Below are 21,536 nucleotides of genomic sequence, written 5' to 3' on the forward strand. Positions count from 1 at the left end.
CATAGCCACTATGAGGTACACGCATGACATGGGTGGCGTGGTTAGCCCGAGGCTGTATAAAAGGCTGTGTGGTATGTAATGCAAAAGGCTGAGCGCTTTGTGAGCCACATGGTTTCATGCCTAAACACCCATCGGATGGCCTCCGATCGTAATCCTCTTGTGCTCACCGTGCATGTTACAAGTCTGATCGTAAAATCAATAGTTGCTAGCCGTGGCCAATTCCGTGATTTCCATGCAAGATTACATGTGCCCACTCATGCACCGGTGAATGGATATTCGATCGGAGCCGAACTGAATAGGCAGTCCCCAGATTGTAGTATCTGGATCTCTTACTTTGTGTGATCAAGTTCCGAGCCATAGTCGGTGCGTGAAGCTGCCCGCGTTTGTTGGCGAGGCTTCTCCGATTACTGTAAAGGATGCCGCTGTCATGAACCGTCGGACACGCCCCTTCTGGGCCTCCTGGTACTTGACACATCGGGGCTTACACTCCGTGGTACTTCCAACATGGCCGTTAAGCACGAAACGCTGCCTCCCAGCTTTTACATCCGATGCAGCACGTCCTATAAAGTAGCCACGCCCCTGCGGTCCCGCGCGTCTCAATGCTACTGATTGCTGTGGCTAGACGTGTGCTCCGTAGTTCGCCTTCACGGAACTCTGTTGTTTCCTGGTTCCCAGACCCTCCGCATTCTCCTACTATTCTCCTTCCTGCTTATCCTGCTTTTTTCCCGGACTCAGTCTACCTGCCTCCGAGTACACTTCGTATCCTGGACTTCCTGGAAGTTTCCTATTGATCCCAGACATAGAAGCTGAACGAATGCTGGAAGCCGAAGACGGCCGAGCGGGGTTGTACAAAACCCGAACTGTGAAGAAGAAAACTCCTTCCAAGGATTCCAGCAAGCAGCAAAAACAGGTGTGAAAAGGAGAAACCTGTGACAGCCGAGTCTCTGTTGCCCTGGCAACGTCCAGTTTATACTGCGGTGTCCATATTGAAGAAATTAGTGATGCACGGAGCTGGAATGCTAAGTGTTCAGGGAACCCTACAGTGGGCGGTAAATCCGTTTTCATTTTGCCCGATTGAACATTTGTGCAAAGAAAGTGTACCATGTTATTGAAAGTGTATTAACTGTGCAAAATACTTAATTGCAGTAAGTTGTTGCCTATGTAACGCTATTGTTTATGCAGAGGCCATATTGGAATAATGCCTTTTTTTTTTTATTGGTTACTTGTGTATGCGACCCTACATTGATCACAGACCTGTCTTGTCCGAGGCGATTTGTAAAGGCTTTGTTATTCCAGTGTTCACATCTGCAGTTACATTATGGCATCAGCAGCCATATACACTGAGTAGCTAGAAGCCTTAAAGGCATATAAGGTTTGCTGAGAATTGAATCACAAGCCAGTGGTAAGAGAGGTGTAGAACCAACACAGATATTTACATAGATCATGACAACACCCCAAGTCTGTGTCGACGTCCCTCTCAGTGTTTAGTGTCAGCATTGTCCATATTGTAATTTGGTTTACACTAATGTTCTTCTTGTTGAACTAATCACCTGATCCCAAAATGTTACATGGGACCCTGTTGTAAGTCCAGGTCAAAATACATGGACTGATATGTTATCACGTATGGGTATTGTATCCTCGCCATTGTCTTTCCTGTTGAAATTGTATCTCGTTACAAATGTTTGCATTGAACCTTTTGGTTAAAACTAAAAATGTATTTGCCTAACCTCAAAAGAAAGGCATTAATTGCATAAATTGAAGGAATACTGAAGTGTGTGCTTGGTTTGGTCACCCTGATCCTCTTGCTTTTTTGACATTTGACCCGCTTGGTAGAGCAGGTGATTACTTGCACACTTGCATGCAGACACGCAGCCTTATGGGTCAGCCATGCAACCGTGAACGCTCTCTCTACGGTATTACCCAAACTACCTTTACAATCCACCTTTTGTCCTAATTGACCTTCTGCACAATTGTACAAAAAAGATAGCAGGCGCCCCTCTCTCGTTCTTTTAAGAGAGGGGCACCTGCTACCTTTTTTGTACTTCTGCACAATTGACCTTTATACTATTTTATATATGTATTGGTTTTGGATTATAAATAATGTAAGGGGATTGGGTGAGGGGTTGTGGGAGGCTTTGGAATGGGTGGCGGGTTGCGAGGGGTCCACCCCCATATGTCCTAATTGACCTTTTAAATTGGGTCAATTCTCCCGAGGTGAATTGTGAAAACGTCAGTTGTCTCGGGAGGATAGGTTGAGGGCAACGTGCTCGCCTTGGAAGCAAGGCGACACGGAGCAACAGAGGTCCGATCCCCGGGTCTGTGCTTAAATTACCCATTATATCATATCCATCTCCACTGCCTTGGTTATCCAATTAAATGTTCTCCTATGATTGGGCTTCCTCATGCCCTCTCCAGCCCATCCCCCCCCACACTAAGCGACTGGACAGACTGAGGCCAAGCAACACTGAATTCCCTTAACCTATACAAGCCATCTTTTCAGATAACTTTGGTCTTCATGCCTTTAAAAGAAAAGAAATTGGCATTGGCCGCCTTCATCTATGAATTGGTCTAGAGAGACAGCGGAGATGGACACCTCCAAATACAATCTAACAAAAGATGTGTTAATCCTAATTAAAGGCCCCCTGGGAAATGCAGTCATTAAAGGTGTGGAAGAAAGCCCTTCAGCACTGTAGTTTAGTAGCAACTGGTAACGGTTGGCTTTATTTCATTGGAAGAAACACATTTGACATAGTAACAGCGCCTGACCGAGGCGCGCTCCACCACCGAAGATTCAACACACATCTGGGTTATTGACCCGACTACTAGATCATGTTTGTTGCATGCTACAGCCTTCTTGTGCAATTGTCTGTCTGTGAAGATGTTGTTTCTTTGGAGCATCCCCTCTGTCGCACATACCTTTTTGGTCTCAACTGGTTGCATGACTTGATCTTCTCACCTCTATCCCTGCATCTGCAGGGCACATATGCACACGGAAAACCTCTTCCTGATCACATACAGTTGGATCGAGTGCTATACCTTTCCCTCGCTTCCAGAAGCAGGGCCTCACTCTGGAGGAATGCCGCTTTCTAATCGCCCAGCCTCATGGGCTTTATTTGGAGCGCCAACCAGTCATTGGGCCACGTCTCACATGCACTCAAACATGGCTACCATTGTTCATTCTTAAAACCAAACATGAAATTTCATTACAGCAAAATGAGAGCAAATTAAAATCTGGTTCCACATGGACAAACATTTATGTAAAAAAACAAAAAAAAACAACTAAAAAAATGGAAGAGGAGGGATGAATGCTCCTCCAAATTGAGGTGACCATGGCACACATTTCAATAAGGTTTAGGGATGCAGCTTGGGGTAAACCTGGTGTTTGCGAGTAGTGCTGTACATTCTAGGAGCCTTGGATTCTGACTTTTCAATAGCGTGGTTCAATTTAAGAAGCGTCAGGTTCTAGTTGGTAATGTATATTTAATGTGTGTGTTTTATATTTTGTATCTTCTGTTTGTATTGATGTGACTTGTGTGGTGAATATGGCAATGTCACTACTGTCGCCGCTAGGAAGGAATCTCTAGATGTGCCATGGGAAGAGCGGCTGCTACCTGAACCTGGCCCTGGCGGAGGCTGCCCGAGGGTAGACCATGTGGAGGGAGATGATCCTAAAGGGAGTAAACTGGACTCTCCAGATTTTACCCGGTATTCCGGCCAATCAACGGATTCTATGCTATCTTCCTATGACCCTAAGAACAATCCCTCAACTAGTAGTCTCATAGGTTATACTCCTCTTACCAATCCCCTAAAAAGTACTGGAACGAGGAAGATTAAGAGTCACCTGAATGTAGATCACTTTCCCAGTACTGGGACGAGGGAGAGGAGTGACGGAGCAGTAATGATCGCTTCCCATGAGAACTGCTCTTGGTTGCCCAACAACTGCGATGAGGAAGGAGCAAGGATGAACCACCCTTAGCAGTCTAGTCCTCCCCCCAAATCCTATTGTCCAGAGCCAATATAATAGCAAGGAAAGGACTCTGAAAGTGTGAGAGACACTCCCTGGAGGACCTGGCTGCAGGAATCCTGTGTTGCATTGGGAAGGGCCTTGTGCTGGAGGAAGGAAGGGGGAACGCTTGCACCCTACGTGCCTGTGGGGCACTGGGAAGTACTGGAAGAGGCAAGGAGACCAGTCTTCGTCCTTCAGAAAGGAGGGAACACCCTGGGCATCAGCAGAGTGCCATAGCCCTAAAGAAGCTGCCGACTCCCTCACGGAGGAGGATGCCAGGGAGAGTTGGTTTCCTTGCCCAGCTGGGGTGAGGCCCATGGAAGTACATGGTAAGCAGCAGAGGCAGAGAGTCTGTGGCAGCTGCTGTTGGTGATGGTCTCCCTCCCTGTAAGGCTCAAGGTCCCGAACAGGTGGAGCAGAGCCACACGGCTAAGGGCAGAGAAGGAAGGGGAAATGCTCAGTGAAGGCGACACGCTCTGAGATATTGGGAGTGTGCAAGAGACTCCTGAGCGTTCGCCGACTGCAGACCCTTACCTGCGAGGGCCCAATCCGAAACCGCTTTGCTGAAGGAAAGCTGTGGGAAGCAGCTGAGAAAGCCGATGGGAAGGGAAAGCGGGAACAGTACCTTCAGAGTGACCACAAACTAGTAGCCTGAGAGTGCCATCAGGAGCCAGTGAGTCAACCCGAAGATAGAGGGCACCATGGGGCGTATCGGCGGGCACACCAAATGCGATTAATAGTAAAGCAGACTGAAGAACATGAGAAAACAGACTATTTGTAAAAAGGGAAAGCAAATTGAAACACAAGCCCTTACCAGTAGGTGAATGCATGGAAGCACAGAAACAAATCGCAGATTGAGAGGATGTATTATTCAACATCGTGGATGTCCAATTGTGGAAGTGGATGAACACAAGTCCTGGCAGGAGAGTATACCAGTCAAACACAAGCATGAAAAGGCAGGAGACTATATCGGGCAATTTGCAGGTGTGGGGAAACAATTGGTCCTAAGCAAGGATATTGGGACTGTGTGGGCTTGACAAACAGGAGCATAATCCTGGCCACAGAACTCTGAAGGGAATAGAACTATAGAACTCTGTGTGAGTGACAGTGCCACTGTGGGCCCAACGAAATGCATGGAACTGCTGTATAATGAAATGTTTGTGGTCAAGAGGAATCCAGAAGAAGGGAGTTACCCTCTGGAACAAAGTTTATTTATCCCTGAAGAACTTTTGAGTTGGAACTGATTATACTTTCTTTATGAACCCTTTTTCCAAAAATCATCAAAGGTTAACGCACGTTCCCCTTTTCGCCTAGTTTGTGTGAGGGTCAGAGTACAACATTTGGACACAACGACCGTTTTGATTTTGACGGGCCTGACAAAGAATGATCCTTGGTATTTGTTTAGGTTGGGAAGTTTCTCTTGGAGCAGGGTCATAGAGGTCTTTCCCCAACCCTTTTTATTTTAATGCAAGTCTGTAACCAAAAACATGGCTAACTTGTGTCGAGTTTCATTCCTGACGCCCCATTCTTCATTGAAGCAAGCGTTCACCCTCAACAGCGCTCCCTCTGGAGGAGAGGAGAAAGTAATTGAGAATTGCTGAGTTATGTCTCTTAACAAAACTGAACTAGAATCAAAGAGTTATCGGTTGGTAATTCCCCTCTCCTGGTCTGACTCTTCCTTAGATGAAATTAGCTTTGTAGTCTGTGACTAGAACATGCTTGCAGCTGTGCTTCTAGCTGGCACTTAGTGGTGCTCTGGCACTGCTGCTGGGTAGTTGATGGGTGTGGCGCTACAATAATTAGCAGTTGACCAGTATGGTAAATATCTTCATTGACTTGCATGGATTCCGGCAAGGCTTGCCTGCCTTCAATTCAGACTTGTTAGTACCATACTCTAGCAGGGCTCTCGCTGCTTGCATTGAGCCTCTTGACCTAGTTTGCCTTTGCTTTAAAGACTCTCTGCAACAGCTGCTATGGCTGATCTATTGTGTAGCTTCATGGGTGCTGCATCATTGCAGAGCGGGTTCCAGGCTGCAACGGTGTGCATCGATGACTTGTAATGCAGCCCTGTGTCCCTTTCTGATGCCTGTGGACATTGGAACATAATCTTCACTGCTTCATGTCCATTGAGTTTTCAGAGCAACAAAGGGACTCTCTCTTTTCAGTCACTTGATCTTAGGCAATGCATCACTACTGGTGTTTATTCCGCCGACTGTCGCTTACCTGATGTCATACATTCCCTGGAAATCAATTCCTGCAGGTAAATAACCTTTTCCTGGCAAACTGTTTAATATTCTGTGGTACTGGAGAAAACTTTAACAAATCTTTACACAAAGTTATCAGACATTAATTAGCTTAACTCCTGCAGCTGAATCCCAGCAGTTCCGATGACTGCGTACGCAGCTTTGTGTTATGCCTCTTATGTATCCACTTGTGTCTGCACCCATGGGATTTCTGGATTGTTGGAGCTCCCATCAGCGCTAGCCAATTTCTGCAGAACCTGTGAGGGTGCAGAAGGAGGTGACTGACACACAGATGGCATGTTGCTGGCATAAACATCTATTTAAGCAATAGGCCCCGAGCAGGGTGCACATTGCCACTTCAGGTAATGCCCGGGGCCCATAATTACAGGCCCCAGGGCATTACCTGAAGTGACAAAGCTCTCCCTGCGAGGGGCCTATTGATGTACCCCGGCCCATCAGACCGGGGTACTGAACGTGGGTTTTTTTCTGTTCCAATGTGGGACAGAAAAAAAAATTGTTAAAAAATGCCCGCCGGGGAAGGGAGAACTAAGTCAGTTTAACCTTTCCATGGCGGCCATTGACAAAAAAATGAAAACCAGTAAACAAAAAAATGGCCGCCATGGAAAGCAGGGACGAGACTACGTATATTCCCTTCTTACTTTCCATGACGGCCTGTCGCAGATCGGGAGCGGATACGCTGGGGACAGAGGTGTTCCCAGTGCGTCTGCTCCCGAAATGGATTTCAACAAAGGTAAGTGAGGATGGGGGGAGCAGGGAGGGAATTCTGTGAATGGGGGCGGACGGAGGGGCGAGGGGCAGTGGGACACCACTTACCTCATTCCCCGTTGGGGAAAGATGGCAGCCTCCAGCTGTGATGCTGCTTTGAGTGGTGGGATTACTGCTGGTAATGCCCCCGTTCTCAGCACCCTCATTGGCCGAGAGGCAACCATATACCCCCCCCCCTGCCGTGTACTAATAGTAATGAAAATAAAGAGAACCTAACTCCAAGAGTGGTTTCCCTACCGCAACTGAAAGTACTAATGGATCGGTTTCAAAACCCTACTTCTGTCCCTCGCACTTATAACTAAACTAAAGGGGTATTGAAAACGTCTTGGTCCAGAAGAATGGCTTCCTTCTTCTGGACAGCAGATAACAGTTCAAGTTGTTGGGTGGGATCTTAACCTGAGGGAATGACTCCCTTCCCTGGGTCTTGATCCCTTTCCAAGGCACAAAATAAAGTTCCAGGTTGTAATGCCAAAAAGCAGTAGTTCCCAATTCGAGCTCAAAAGGTAATGTTCCAGACCTCAACATTCCTTATTGCTTATAGTTTCTTCTTCACTATTGGGTTCCGGGAGAATGCCTCCCTTCTCCAGGTATCTTGACTCAAAGCCAGGGGAATGTCTCCCTGCCCCCAGTCCTTCTCATATACACTGGTCGATGTGGGTCCCAGACCCGTATCGGTACTTTGAGTGATTTTGTTTTGGCAAACCTGGTTCACTACCCTCCCAAGTACTGCCACGAGGAAGATGACTAGTGATGCTCTCCCTCTCGGGTTGTGGGGTCCCAGACCCGCCTCTCTTCTCTGTATTTTATTCCCATTAGACCTGGTTCACTCTCCTGCCAGGCACTATTGCTTAGAGTATTCCTCTGTTACATATGGGTCCCAGACCATGGTTTGAGGTTTCTTTTGTCCCCTTTTCCGACCCACGACAGTTCATGTACTTTATCGGTCTCGCTGCGCTGTGCGGCATACTGGGCGGGCTGCACGTCTCCACGACCGTGTCATCCAGCTGCTTTCTGCGTCAGGATGCCCTGGCTCTGTCTCTGAACTGGCGCCCCCTGGATGGCTGTGTCGCTGAACTGGGCCCTGTCGTCCGTCTGAAACCAGTTATGATGGGAATATACAGATGCCTCTTTGGAATAGTGTGGGTTCCCTTCCTTTGTGTTTTTGATCCCTTCTGAAATGTTTGGGAGTGGTGTGGGGTGGACCACACTTGGCTGCCTCTACCCCCACTGAGTTATTTTTATATATTGTGTATAACTGAGCTGTGTTCATTCACTGCCTCCTGATGGGGACAAAAATAAACCGCCTTACCCACTTAACTGGTTTACGGCTGGCAATCTGTACCTGCACTGCTGGCAGTCCTGTTGCTTGATGGACAGATGTCCTGGACCAGCACCCCCTTTGACACTGCACTGACTCGGACGACGAAAGCTTGGTCTCTCCCGAAAGAACTGAGATGTGCCGGAGACCCCCCGCCTCCCCTCCCCAACTCCCAGGCTGGATGGAGATCCCTGATCCTGAAGATGTGCCGCGCCATCTGGACCAGTGTCTCATCCCACATCAGGCCAGGCACCATCGTTCCATTTGCCCCATCTGAAAAGCTCCAGAGGCCTGTCACCCTTTACCCTTTCAGTGCACCGCCAAACTCACCTCGTGCTCCTTACTCCATGGCCAGCCCCATCCTCCCAAGCTACTTTCTGAACCTGAGGGTAACTAAGGAGCCCTTCATCCCTGACTTCCGTGGGTTCTTTTGTATGTCTGGCTTGTAACCCCTTCCCTGAAGATGCTCACTTGTTCTTGCCAAGGGTCCAGTCACTGGAGCCCTCTGTGGTCATCAAACATACAGCAGGTGATGGCACAATTTCCAGAACTAAGTACAGGGAGTAGGGTCTGGCTCTCTGCTGGCGAGACCTTTCTTCAGCCCCCCCACCCCATCACCAAGGCTCTTTTATGGCTTGAACTCCTGAAATGTCTTCTTTTTTTTAACTTCTGCAAAAGCGCATCCAAATGTATACAACTTGTTGCTTCTGGCCTCTTCGGAAACTCTTTACTGCGCTGCGCGGGAAGAGCACTTTACTTGCTGTGACTGCATTTACTCATCTAGAAAGACACTTGGTTGAATTCAATACTTACCTCTTAGCAGTGCACATCTGTTTAGGAAGCGTACTCACCTCTTAGCAGTGCACATCCGTTTAGGAAGTGTACTCGCCTCTTAATGTTGTCCTTATAGCTCTTGTCTTTTCCCAGGTGAAGGGTATATTTTTGTGAAAAATCTAGCTTGGGCATTCCCTTGTGTTTGTATTTGTGGAAAGAGTGTACTGTAGCTGAACACCCCTGCGCCCCACCCGCCTGCTCTGCCACGCTACTACTTGGAGAGCTTTGAAACTTAAGAGAATCCTTAGTACCCAACTCAGGAAGACCCTGACCACAGGGCTTTAGGAAAATCTCCTTGACACCAAAGTAACCCCTGAAGCTCTGCTGTGACATCTGCCCAAGATCAAACCCTGTCAGCTGAGTAGTGATTGCTAGGATTCTAGCATGCCCAGGAGCGGAGACACCCTGGTCTGACGGGTACAGCTGGGTTACAAGCCTCCAAAGACTCCTTCCTGCTTCCCCAGTTGGGCCCGATGCAAAACACTGCCAGTGGGTCTACTACTCAAGAAGACTTATGTACAGCCAGCCAGGGGAACCTTCAACAAAGACCCTGGGATTGAGGGGCTGACTTTCAAGTGAGGAGTTGCATGTTCCCCAGCATCAGGTCACCTTGTCTCTGCACCTGTGTTAAGGCTCCCTTCCCTTAACGTTTGGTCCCTCGAGGGTCTTCTGCTGAAGGGTCCGGTCACTGCAATCCTTTACTGGGGTGCTGCTCTTTAATGTGCGCTTTTAAAGCAACCTTTTCACCCTAGAAGTGTGTTGTGGAATTGACTGGCACCTACGCCAGGTTTGTAGCCACTTGTACTGCATTCGTAGGCCAGTAAACATGCATGTTGGTAATGGGGTACTATGATGCATGTCTTCAGAACTGCCCCTGTTTTTTTCCTTTTTTTTTGTTTGTTTTTGTTGTTGTTGTTTTTGTTTTGGGGCCATCCTTTGTCTGTGTGGACCACGAGGCACGACCGAAATGGTACAAAAGTACAGTTGAGGGGCTCCTGATTATAGTTTAGGAAGCCTACAGGACTTTAAACCTTTCAGCACCAGTTAGAGCTGCACCCAGTCTGGTGATGCCTGTATCGTTTGTGGGGTTTGTGTGGTTTCTTTTGCGTTTTGGAGTGGGGGTCCTGGGGGGGCGGGGGGGGTTTGGGCCAGTGGATTAGCTGGACGCCAACACCTTTTTGTGATTGGCTTAAGCAAGCTCCTGGGTGACTGCGTGGAGGGGACTTGTGCATTCCCCGGCCTGTTCCTGAACTGCTGAAGGGCTGCTGTGGCTATACTGCCATGACTCTGCCACTTTGCTTCAGTCCTCTTGGGGGGGTGGGGTCATCATTTCATTGTGGGGATCAACCTTGTGTGTATTCCACCCCCACACACGGGCAACCCTTCTAGCCTATGTGGGTACACGTCTCTTGTACTTGGAGCCACCAACCATATGTAGCTAGATGGAAACCTGACCGTCACCTGTGTACATGCCGGTCCTGGGCCAAATTCTCTACAACCAGTGCAGTGCGTTCTTGTCCCCAGTTCCTCTTTCCATGTTTGGATCTGTTAAGAGGCTTTTTCCAAGTCACCACATTTGGCTTGGAAAATCCAACCTAGGGTTTGCTAGGTTTTCACAGACCGAGTTGAGCTAAACTACTCCCTTAAGTAGCTTAGACTAAGGAGGAAGGGGGCATTGTTCTGTAGTATGGTTAACACTCAGCAGAAATGGTAACTAGAAAGACCTGCGTAGGTGAGTAGAAAAAGTAACACTTTTTTAAAGTAATTCCCTGGCCCACTTTAAATTTCTAAAGACCAGTAAATATCAATGTTTCTGAGGCTTGTGGAATCTGCTTGGATCACATGCTGTGCATAGGCCGACAACTAGTGGGAGCTGTGGAGTATTACAGTTTGTTTTTCGAAACTCAAATGGTCGTCGACACGGCGTGCCAGTAATACTATCCCTAGTGTGACGTCCACTGTACCCATGATCCCTCACGCGTGTAGGACCCTCAGATTGTTTTTTTCCGCCATACTGGTCGGAAGCATTTCACGGAGTTTCCTGGCCTTAGCCATACTTCTGCTAAATATTATTAAATTTACCCATTTCTCCACCCCAACGTCGAGTCGCCGAACTTCCACACTCGACACCAGCCCACAGAAGAATTTGACCGTCGACAGCTGCACGACGGATTTGGGCCTCGGAAGGCCTCTGGCCTCGGCCCGGGCCTTGGAAGGCCGCTGTCCTCGGCCCTGCAAGTAGGGAGAGTGGGGGGTGGACATACTCTACACTCTTTTGGTATATAGGTACATTCTTATATATTCCTACACTTAAAAGCCCGCTGCCACAAGGTGCGTATGGAGGGTACCCCTTTCCAATTCTGCCCCAAGTGCAACCGCAAGTACCCTTGGGTCAAAAGGCACGCCACGTTCAATCTCTGCTTGCCGAGGGACCACCCCGAGGCGAACTGCAGAGCGTGTAGTAGGTTTAAACCGAAAACACTTAAGGACCGCTCGATCAAGCGTTGGCCCACCACGCCAGGCGTCAGGCCATGGCAGCGGAGGGCGCCTTCAGTGATGCCGTGCTTTCAGACTGCGAGGGCAACGTGGTGTCAAGAGACAGCCGAGCGCAAGTCCCCGACCTCGGAAGGTCGTCCGGCAGGGTGGCTATGGGGAAGACCCCTGGCGACACAAGCGCTACCCACAGCACTTCCACAAAGCACATGAAGTCCAACCGAGACTCGACGCGCACGTTGAGTTCTCGGGAAGACGCATATAGAGAACGGTCCGAATCGGTGTCCTCTAGGCGTTCTAGATCGCCGCATGACTCCAGGCAATCATTCACTGTTGCCAAGAGTGTCTCGTTCCCCAAGGTAACGGAAGTTCGATCGTCTGATGACGAAGCCGACTTCCATCCCCAGACCGCACTCCAGGAGTCAGCGCCCGCAGACCGTGTAACGGAGGCTCCCGAGTCCCTACCTCCACGTTCTAAAGATAGGGACACTACCCCCGAACCTCGACGCCAGGCGTCGGAAGGCTCAGAAGGGGTGAAAAAACAGGGAAAACACTCTTCCGCCCACGGGGAGGGGGGGAAAACAGAGGAAGCAAGCTCAGCCTCCTCACACACCTCAAAAACTCCACATAAACAGACAGACAAGTCCCAGTCCTCTGTTATCCCAAGGACACCTGCTAAAACCAGTAAGCCAAGTCAGGATAAGGCGGAGAAAGCCCCAGAAAATATCATTCCCAGTTCTAGAGAATGGTCTAGTGATGACATAGACAGGGTTATGTCAAGGATGTCAAAAAACCCTGAACACTTTCTCTCCTATACTCCCGATGGGTCAGCACCCTCAGTCTCTAAGGATCCAATACCTCCAAGTAAGAAGTCCCAGTTTGAAGCCCCAACACGATCTTCGAACCCCTTCTATATACAGCTCTACTCCCAATATCAAGGGGAGACATCCTTTTGTGAGGATCCAGATTTGGGCATTTTGGAAGAGCAAACTGGTACGGGCTACTATGGGGATGATGAGGACCAAGAAGAGGAAGGCCCCGAGACCTACAGATTAGATTCCCCGGTAGAGAAAGAACCCCCGATTACCGACTCCCCTGTCGACAATCAACCTCTCCTGAATGAATTTCTGTCCCGAGCGGCAGAACATTTCCACATTGACACCCAGGGTGCTCAAGAGGAGAGGGACTTCGCCGAAGAGTTAGTGGGAGAAAGGAGGCCTGTTGCTCAGGCCATCCCTATCCTGAAGTCTATTCAGAGAAGAATAGACCCTTCACTTTTAAATCCTAACCTCACTAGGGCAGTGAACCCCAGGATTGAGAAACTTTTCAGGGCAGCCCAGTCGGACCCACTGTATATAAGGGGGCATCTGAAACCGGACTCCCTGGTTGTTACTAACACCCGTAAGAGGGCTGGAACACCCTTGTCGTCTGAAGCTTCTCCCGACAAGGAGAGCAAGAAACTGTATGGTTTGGGCAGGAAAGTAGCCTCCACTTCCGCCTACCAGGCAAGGATTGCCAACTCTACCACCCTGTTGGCCAGCTACAACTGCCATCAGTGGGAAGAAGTCGCTGCACTCATAGACTCCGCCCCAGAACCCTTAAAGAGCCAGTTGGCACGAGTTGCGGCGGAGGGAAGAGCCGTGTCCGGTTGCATTTTAAAAGCAACCTTTGATGCCGTAGATGACGCCGGCAGATTGATAGCAGAAGGAACTGTTATCAAGAGACACGCTTGGTTACGGCAGTCTGGATTCAAAGCTGAAACCCAAGCATCATTGTTAGATAAACCGGTGGAGCCGGATCTGTTCCTTGGTAAGGCGGTCGAGGACGCGCTGAAAAATGCCAAGGACGAGTATGAGATACTCAAATCCCTAGGCCAACTAACCAACAAACCCCCTAATCCGAGAGGGAATGGCAATTTTCGTCGCCCACGCGGCCAAAATTCCCAGAGAGTATCTAACTATTCCCAGGGGCAGGGTACAGCGTGGAACAATAATAACCAACAGTCTACCCAGGGTTACAGCAGGGGTAACAGAAGAGGACGTGGTAAGGGTAGAGGCAGTCCCAGTAAAGGAGGCGGCAGGCCTCCACCAAAACAGTGATGCTCCGTTCAGAGTCCCTTCTCACGCAACCCCAGTAGGGGGATGCATTTCCAACTTCACCCAAGTTTGGGAAGGGATCACATCAGACAGATGGGTGCTGTCCACAGTATCGGCTGGGCACTGCATAGAACTGTTAGAGCGTCCCCGGAACCATCCTCCACGACAAAGAATACATTCTTTGGAACACCAGACGATCCTCCTCGAGGAGATCGTCAATCTGCTAGCAAAGGACGCGATAGAACTCGTCCCGGGACACCAGGTAAACAAGGGTATTTATTCAACTTACTTCCTTGTGCCAAAAAAAGATTTGACAATGCGCCCAGTATTGGACTTACAGACTGCAAACAAGTATGTCAAGCCCCAAAAAGTTTGCGTTACTACTCTCCAGGAGGTAATCCCCCTCCTAAAAAAAAAAAAAAAAAAGGGATTACATGGCAACATTGGACATGAAAGATGTGAAAGATGCCTATTTTCATATTTCCATGTTCCCAGCGCACAGAAAGTACTTGCGCTTCAAGGTGGACAGTCGGCACTACCAGTTCAAGGTACTGCCCTTCGGGATAGCTTCAGCTCCAAGGGTATTCACCAAGGTACTGGCGGTGGCAGATGCACACCTACGCAGGGAGGCAATCCCAGTGTACCCTTACCTGGACGGCTGGCTCATCATGGGGGAGACCCCAGTAATTTGCAGAACAAACATTCAAAGGACAATCGACGACCTTTTCGAATTGGGCTTCTCAATAAACGAGAAAAAGTCAAGTCTGGTGCCAAGCACCTCCAAACAGTTCCTAGGAGCTATCCTAGACACTCAAGAGGGGTTGACCTTTCCTTCCGAGGAAAGAATTCGTAATATACTGCTGCAAATTCCGCAATATCTGTCCGGTCGCCAGATAACGGTACGCAAAGCAATGCGGTTGCTGGCCATGATGGCGTCATGTATTTACCTCGTCCCCCACGTGCGCCTGCGCATGCGTCCCATGCAGGAATGGTTGGCGAAACAGTGGTCTCAGGCAAGTGGTCAGTTGGACGATCTAGTCGTCGTTTCGCCAACACTTGTACAAAGCCTAAACTGGTGGACAAGAGAAAATCTGTCCAAGGGGAAACCCTTTTACGATCCCGAGATACAGGCGGTAGTCACAACCGATGCATGCCTGACGGGGTGGGGAGCTCACCATCTCCACCACACAGCTCAGGGTCTCTGGTCTCACTCATTGGCCAAGAATCACATCAACCTGCTAGAGCTTCTGGCAGTATTCAGAACGCTTCAAGCGTTTGTGCCCTACCTGCTAAATCTGTCAGTGCAAATCCGGACGGACGGCACTACAGCCATGTTTTACCTGAACAAGCAAGGAGGGACTCGTTCGCCAAATCTGTCCAAGCTTGCCCAGAAAATTTGGATATGGGCACTCAGACGGAACATCTTCCTGTCATCGCAACATGTTCCAGGGGATCTCAATTCTGTAGCGGATGCTCTAAGCTGAGACCCCCTCCCAGAGGAACATGAATGGTGTCTACACAGAGAAGTCGTAGAAGATATCTCCTCTCAGTGGGGTTTCCCCACTGTAGACCTATTCGCCACAAGCGAAAACAGACAATGCCCAGGATTTGCATCCAGGTTCCCCCAACCAGACTCCCAGGGGAACACCCTGTGAATGAACTGGTCACGAATGTTTGTGTACACTTTTCCACCAACTCCTCATCAGGAAGGTGGTCAACAAGATGAACAGAGTCGATGACGCTCGTCCTGGTTGCTCCCATGTGGGCGAGACAACCGTGGTTCCCACACTTACGCAGATTAGCCGTGTGCGAACCGATCAAACTTCTGGCCTGGTACAACCTACTGTCCCAGCACCAAGGTCAAACAGTGCATCCTCAACCCAACTCATTGAACCTGGCAGCATGGCTCCTGAGGTCATAGAGTTTGGACATCTCAATTTACCTCAGGTGTATGGACATCCTAAAAGAATCTAGGAAGCCAAACACGAGGCACTGCTACTTTGACAAATGGAAGAGATTTGTTATCTGGTGCCAGAGTAGACAAATCAACCCAGTTGATTGCACTCCTTCCACTATTGTTACATACATGCTCCACCTGCTGGATGCAGAACTGGTCTTTAACTCACTGAAGGTACACCTGGCAGCCCTGTCGGCATACACCACTTCCCATAACAAGGTGTCGTGGTGGAAAGTACCAGTAGTTGAAGCCTTCATGGAAGGAGTAAAGAGACTTCACTCTCCCATTTCTAACCCACCACCAGGATGGGACCTTAACGTGGTGCTATCTAAACTCATGCCCCCCCCATTCGAGCCCATGCATAAAAGCAGTCTCAAACACCTGACTTATATGGTAGCTATTACATCTATAAGAAGGGTCAGTGAAATTCAGGCTCTCAGTGCAAGATCCCTTCTTTACTGTCCATAAAGATAAACTGGTTTTACGCACACACCCTAGGTTCTCAGTTTATTTCTAAATTCCACTTGAACCAGTCCATCGAGCTTCCGGCTTTCTTCCAAGACCCACAGAGCTCGGCTGAGGTGAAACTACACACCCTAGATGTGCGTAGGGCGGTCCTCTACTATGTAAACAAGACCAGACCGCTAAGGAAAACAGACCAACTGTTTGGCTCCGTAGCTACAGGCAGAGAGGGGGATCGCGTCTCTAAAGGTGCCATCTCTAAGTGGATTATTAACTGTATCCAACTGTGTTACTCCCTTTCTGAAAAACTCTGCCTTTCACGCCAAGAGCCCACTCTACAAGAGGCATTGGGGCCACTCTGGCTTTCATTGCAAATGGTGTCAAGGGGGACATTTGCAAAGCAGCTACTTGGAGCTCTATTCACACTTTTATTCAGCACTACTGCATTGACACCCATTCCAAGACAGATGCCCAAGTGGGACAAGCGGTTCTAAGACATTTATTTGCTCATGACCCTTCTGACATCCCACCTCCTTCTTCAGGTACTGCTCGCTAATCTATGCACAGCATGTGATCTAAGCAGATTCCACAAGCCTCAGAAGGGATACAATACTCACTGTAATCGTATTTCTGATGCTTGTATCTGCTTAGATTCACATGCGACCCACCTTTCATTCCCCTCTGAGAGAAGGCGCATGGATGCTTGTAGTCTTACCTTTCTTTATATCTGCTTGGATCATCTGTACTCGCGCTTCTCCTCATGCTACCTCATGTCAGAAATAATACAATCTGAGGGTCCTACATGCGTGAGGGATCATGGGTACAGTGGACGTCACACTAGGGATAGTATTACTGGCACGCCCTGTGTCGACACCCATTTTCGAGTTTCGAAAAACAAACTGTAATACTCCGCAGCTTCCACTAGATGTCGGCCTATGCACAGCATGTGAATCTAAGCAGATACAAGCATCAGAAATACGATTACGGTGAGTAATGTATCCCATACACAGCTCAATTGGGTAGCCCCCTTTGGGCTGCACACTGCTTCAGTATAACGAGCAAATCTATTTAAACACAATGCATCAACCAAAGTTAGCTTAATGTTTACATGCGTCAGAACGTAGTCCTTACACTTGTAAGGCACTTCAGTACCATGTACCTAGTCTTCAAAGGCCAGCCCTATACTGCACAGTCTCTCTGGAAGTCTTTAGATGTCCCACAAAGTTTCTCAAGATTCAAGCGGAGTAGTCTACAAGGGCCCGCTCAGCTGGGGAGGATAACACTTTGCAGTTAGTGCAGAGCAAAGGTAGTAAACGAAATGGGGACTTGAGTCGCTTTGTAGAGTTCAGAGAAGCAGCTACTTCCCTGCGGGTCTCATAGGGTGACCCAAAGAAGTACTGAACGGAACACCACCGCCTGGGCCAGCCCCAGATGGCACAGAGGTGAGCATGACCCTTTACCCAATGGGGAAGGGACGGGCCAATAGATGTATGGACAGAGGTCCGCCACCACTTGGAAGGCCGAAACTGTCCCAAGTGACTGTAAACTGCTGGAGAAAGCTCGCCTCCCTGTCTTGGTCATCGTACAGTCACTTGTTCAAGGGCAATAACTGCATATTGTCTTTTAGTTTCTCTGGAGCCCTTGAATGGTGGGAACAGGTTTTTTGGGGCGGGAGGGTGGTGGTGGGAGGGGCGGGGGATGCTAGAGATTTGACGCCCAGATTTTGTCCCACAACGAAAATTACTTGTGAAAGTATCCTGAAGGGTGCATGGCTTGCAATGACCTTGGGTGCAGTCGGGAAGTTGGCATCTGCTCGCCGGTAGAACTTGGACCTCCTGATGGAGGGCAGCACAGCACAGCTGGTTTCTGTGTACCAGCAGAGCCCCGTGTATACCCTCGATGAGTTCCAGTCATTGGGCGAGGAAAAAAGGAATTTCTTGCAACGAAGTTCAGCTGGGTCCAGGCCTGGAAGAGAAAACGCAAAGGTGTGGGCTTCAGCGACCAGCAGGTGGTGGATCACCAGCAGGATAGCCAACGCTTTGTCCCACCAGCCAAAAAGAAGGCACCTTGCAGCGGTCTTCCCTTTTGAGTCAGAGGTTGAGGTTCATGACAGTGCGGCTGAGCCAATGCTAGTTTCTTCAGAATTCCTCTGCTGACCCTCTGTCTCCTTTGGCTCTTTTCAGCTCCAGTGGTTGGCTTGATTTCTGGGTCCAGCTGGTCTCCTTCTACCCAGCCCTCCAATAAGGACACTTCCAAAATTCAACCTTCGAGGTGGCTGTCCAGTAGTGGACAGTCCCTCCCCACCACCTGCCAGCTCTCGCATACAGGAGCACCTTTGCTGGCCTTCTGCAAGAAGCCTGCCGCGGTGCATGAAGGACGGTGATTTCACCCCTCCCTCCCCACCTCCCCTGACAAGATAGGGTGGGGCAAAGTGTGATCTTGAACGGGGTTTAAAGCAAATGGGCCCTTTTCAGTAAATGATCCTCAGATAAAATGCAGCGTGTGATAATGCACTGACACAAAAAGAGTGAAAATGTAACCACTGCCACCAGCCTGTTCCTGGGATGCCTGGAAAGTAACGCTAATGGGACTTGGGAAAGGGAAAAGGGAACCTCGTGTCCCCACAGCACCCATGTTTGGTATAAACCTACATCCTAAAAAGGATGTGACCTCCTGCATTGGTAGACATGTGTGCTACCCAGTGCATCCGAACAGCATTGCAAATGGGTCCCCGGCAGCACCCAAAATAGTGGGACTGCTGCCATAGGAAACCGGCAAACCCTAAAAGAGGGTCCACTATCCCCAACACCAAGCGAGTGCAGGTCGGGTTTATAGATCATTGAGAAGTGCCTGGAGGCTCAGGTCCGAGCAGGAAAGATGGGTTTATCTGCAGGGGTGCTCTGGTTCTGGGAGTCGAGGGGCTTTATAGATCACCTCTCCACCTTGCAGTTGATCACTTTTGGCTGGATTATGTGTTGTGCTCCCTCCGCCACTAGCTCTTCTTGACCTGCTAGTTTTATGAACCGTGGGCTAGAACTCTTCATGGGTCCCATCTGGACTCCTCTCTCACTGGGTGATCTCCCAACTCCACCTGTGGGGTGAAAGAAGGTGCGTGACGTTTCATAAAAGTAGAGGACTTGTGGGATGTTGCGTGCCACTTCCTGCCCGCCTTCAGAGTTGCAGACATATTTTCGTTGGATCTTGCCATGGGGCCCTGAAGTCCAGTGATTTATTCTAGATTGCAGATATTTCTACATCCTAGAAAGTAAGTTGTGACGACCAGTGGTTTTATTGTGTCCCCTACCATCTAAAGATGATCTGGATCCTTAATGACCAGAACTGTATTTCCAATTTTACTGACTGTCTGACCCATTGGACTGGTTTTAGATATTGCTTGAACCCTGGTGGTGAACAATTACTGTGCTTGAAGCTGTGGTCATTTTGTGTTCCACACTCGCTCCTCCCTCCCCCCCTTCCCCCGCCACCTCCCTCATTTCTTTCTCGAAGCTCTAATGTGTTCCGCTCTACCTCGGGAGGATAAGATCCAGACAGTCTTCTGACTCTTCGCTGGCACTAACTGATTCTGGTGGTGGGCGTCGTCATGGAGCCATGGGTTGACGCCTGCTGCCTTCCGCAGCATCATTGGAGGGAAAGTGTTGGCCACATGAGGACCTTCTGGTTCTTCTATGGGAGCATGGGGACGAGTGTTGGACATGCCTTTCTTGAATTCTAAGTTCTCGTTTGGCCGTTCTATCAGAACTTGCTCATGTGGCGATGGATGAAGGACCCGTCAGTGCCCCCCATGTACCACCTTCTAAATCTTCCTGTTGTCCCTTGCTTGGGGCGGTGTCCGCAATCCCTTGTTGTTCACATAGACCCTGCGCCCCCCCCCCCATGTTGGTCCCAGGGTTCTTTTTTGGAGCCCTGTTGCAGGTGAGTAACTCCTTTTCTACTGCTTTGGTCTGCTTGGTGAGATATGCTATTGATGACCTTATACCTGGAGGGCTGACCAGAGGGTGTGACTTGCTTTTCTTCTAGGTTTTTGGTCCATCGATACTCTGTGCTACAGCAGCATGCAGAAGCCAATGGGATAGACCCTACGGACACTGGAATTGTCGATGTAAATAAACGGACTGGTTACCATGACGATTCAGACGAGGTAAGCTTTTCAGATAAAGGGCTGTTATGGGGCGGGAACAGGGGTCTAGGATGCCAGAGAGGGGGGACCGCGAGAAAGAGGTCGGGTTGAGAGGCCCCAGCAGAAATAAAAACAATCCTGCCAATCCCTATCTGAGGCAGTGGGCAAAGCCACCCTGAGAGACTGCCTGTCTGGATGAGGGCTTGGGAGTCACTGGAGGTAAGAGCACTCCCTCAACTCTATACATGTATTTTTAGTTTCTACGGGTGTTTAAAGAGGAGTGTTTGGTACATAAGTAAATCTTGTGAGGGGCAGGGGGGGGGGGGCTTCTAGCTCACATATTGACGCGTTGGCGGGTCCATGGAAATGTTTTGTGACTCGATGGTTTGGTCTTCTACTCGCTCATTCTCTCCACCCCCCCCCCCATACGTGAAGAGCTCATGGTGCTTACTTTCTCTCTTCCCCAGGATCTCCTGGAATAGCCTTATCTGGATGCCCGAGGCCCGAATATTGACGGACACTGCTTAGAAGTAAATGGAGCGTCAGTCCGAGCTTTTTTTTTTTTCTTCAACTTTCTGAAATTAAATGCTTGTCTAATCCGATGCCCTTCGTTTTTGGGAGACGTTAAACGAGAGCTTATTGCTTCATCGGAAAATGAACTGAAGCTGTTATATTCTGCAGCAAGAGAGGTGCCTCGAAGCGTGAAGTGCTTGGAGTGTGAGCAGTGGGTAGCGCCTCCCGACCCAACACATTGAGGTGCGCCAGAGGGACTGCCTTGAGTTGGGAGTGAGACACTTAAACTATCCGTAAGGAGAAGTGGCGCCTCATTAGTGATGGTCTCCGTGACTTGAGCTTTCAACAAGGGAACTCATTTTAATGTTCTTTTATTTAAAGTTTTCATTCTTCCAACGGCCTTCATTTTTTTTTATTTCAGCAAAGAAGGAACCCTAATCTGTGGATTTGTGGTGACGCTGATGGGTTTGACTTTGGTGTGCTGCTTTCATAGCCTAGGCTTGCCCTGAATCTCCGGGGGCTCTCTGGAGGCTGTTGCAGAGCCCTCTTCATAGTTTGAGCAGCAGCTGGTGCTGTGATGATGGCAGGATGCCCTGTGCGCACGCGGCACCAGCGAGACCTGCCAGTGTCTTCTCAGCATGGAGGGGAGCATTCGAGAATCTCTTAAGGTGCCTGTACGCTATCCTTGAG

At 49.3% G+C, this 21,536-nt stretch overlaps 1 protein-coding gene across 3 annotated transcripts in view; it reads left to right on the forward strand.

The window, feature by feature from the left end:
• Window positions 1-21,242, forward strand: part of SORT1 (sortilin 1) — a 226,828-nt gene extending 205,586 nt beyond the window's left edge. For 2 of the 3 annotated variants that reach the window (XM_069633006.1, XM_069633007.1), the window contains exons 20-21: window positions 20,234-20,354; window positions 20,801-20,935. In XM_069633006.1, coding sequence (XP_069489107.1) covers window positions 20,234-20,354; window positions 20,801-20,815 — 136 coding nt within the window. In that variant the 3' untranslated portion in view covers window positions 20,816-20,935. Of the gene's footprint in view, window positions 1-20,233; window positions 20,355-20,800 lie in introns of all 3 variants that reach the window. The other variant, XM_069633008.1, reaches the window with a different exon arrangement.
• Window positions 21,243-21,536: the final 294 nt, after the last annotated feature.

The sequence above is a fragment of the Ambystoma mexicanum genome, chromosome 13 (assembly GCF_040938575.1).
Source record: "Ambystoma mexicanum isolate Mex_15411 chromosome 13, UKY_AmexF1_1, whole genome shotgun sequence".
Classification (NCBI taxonomy): Eukaryota; Metazoa; Chordata; class Amphibia; order Caudata; family Ambystomatidae; genus Ambystoma; species Ambystoma mexicanum.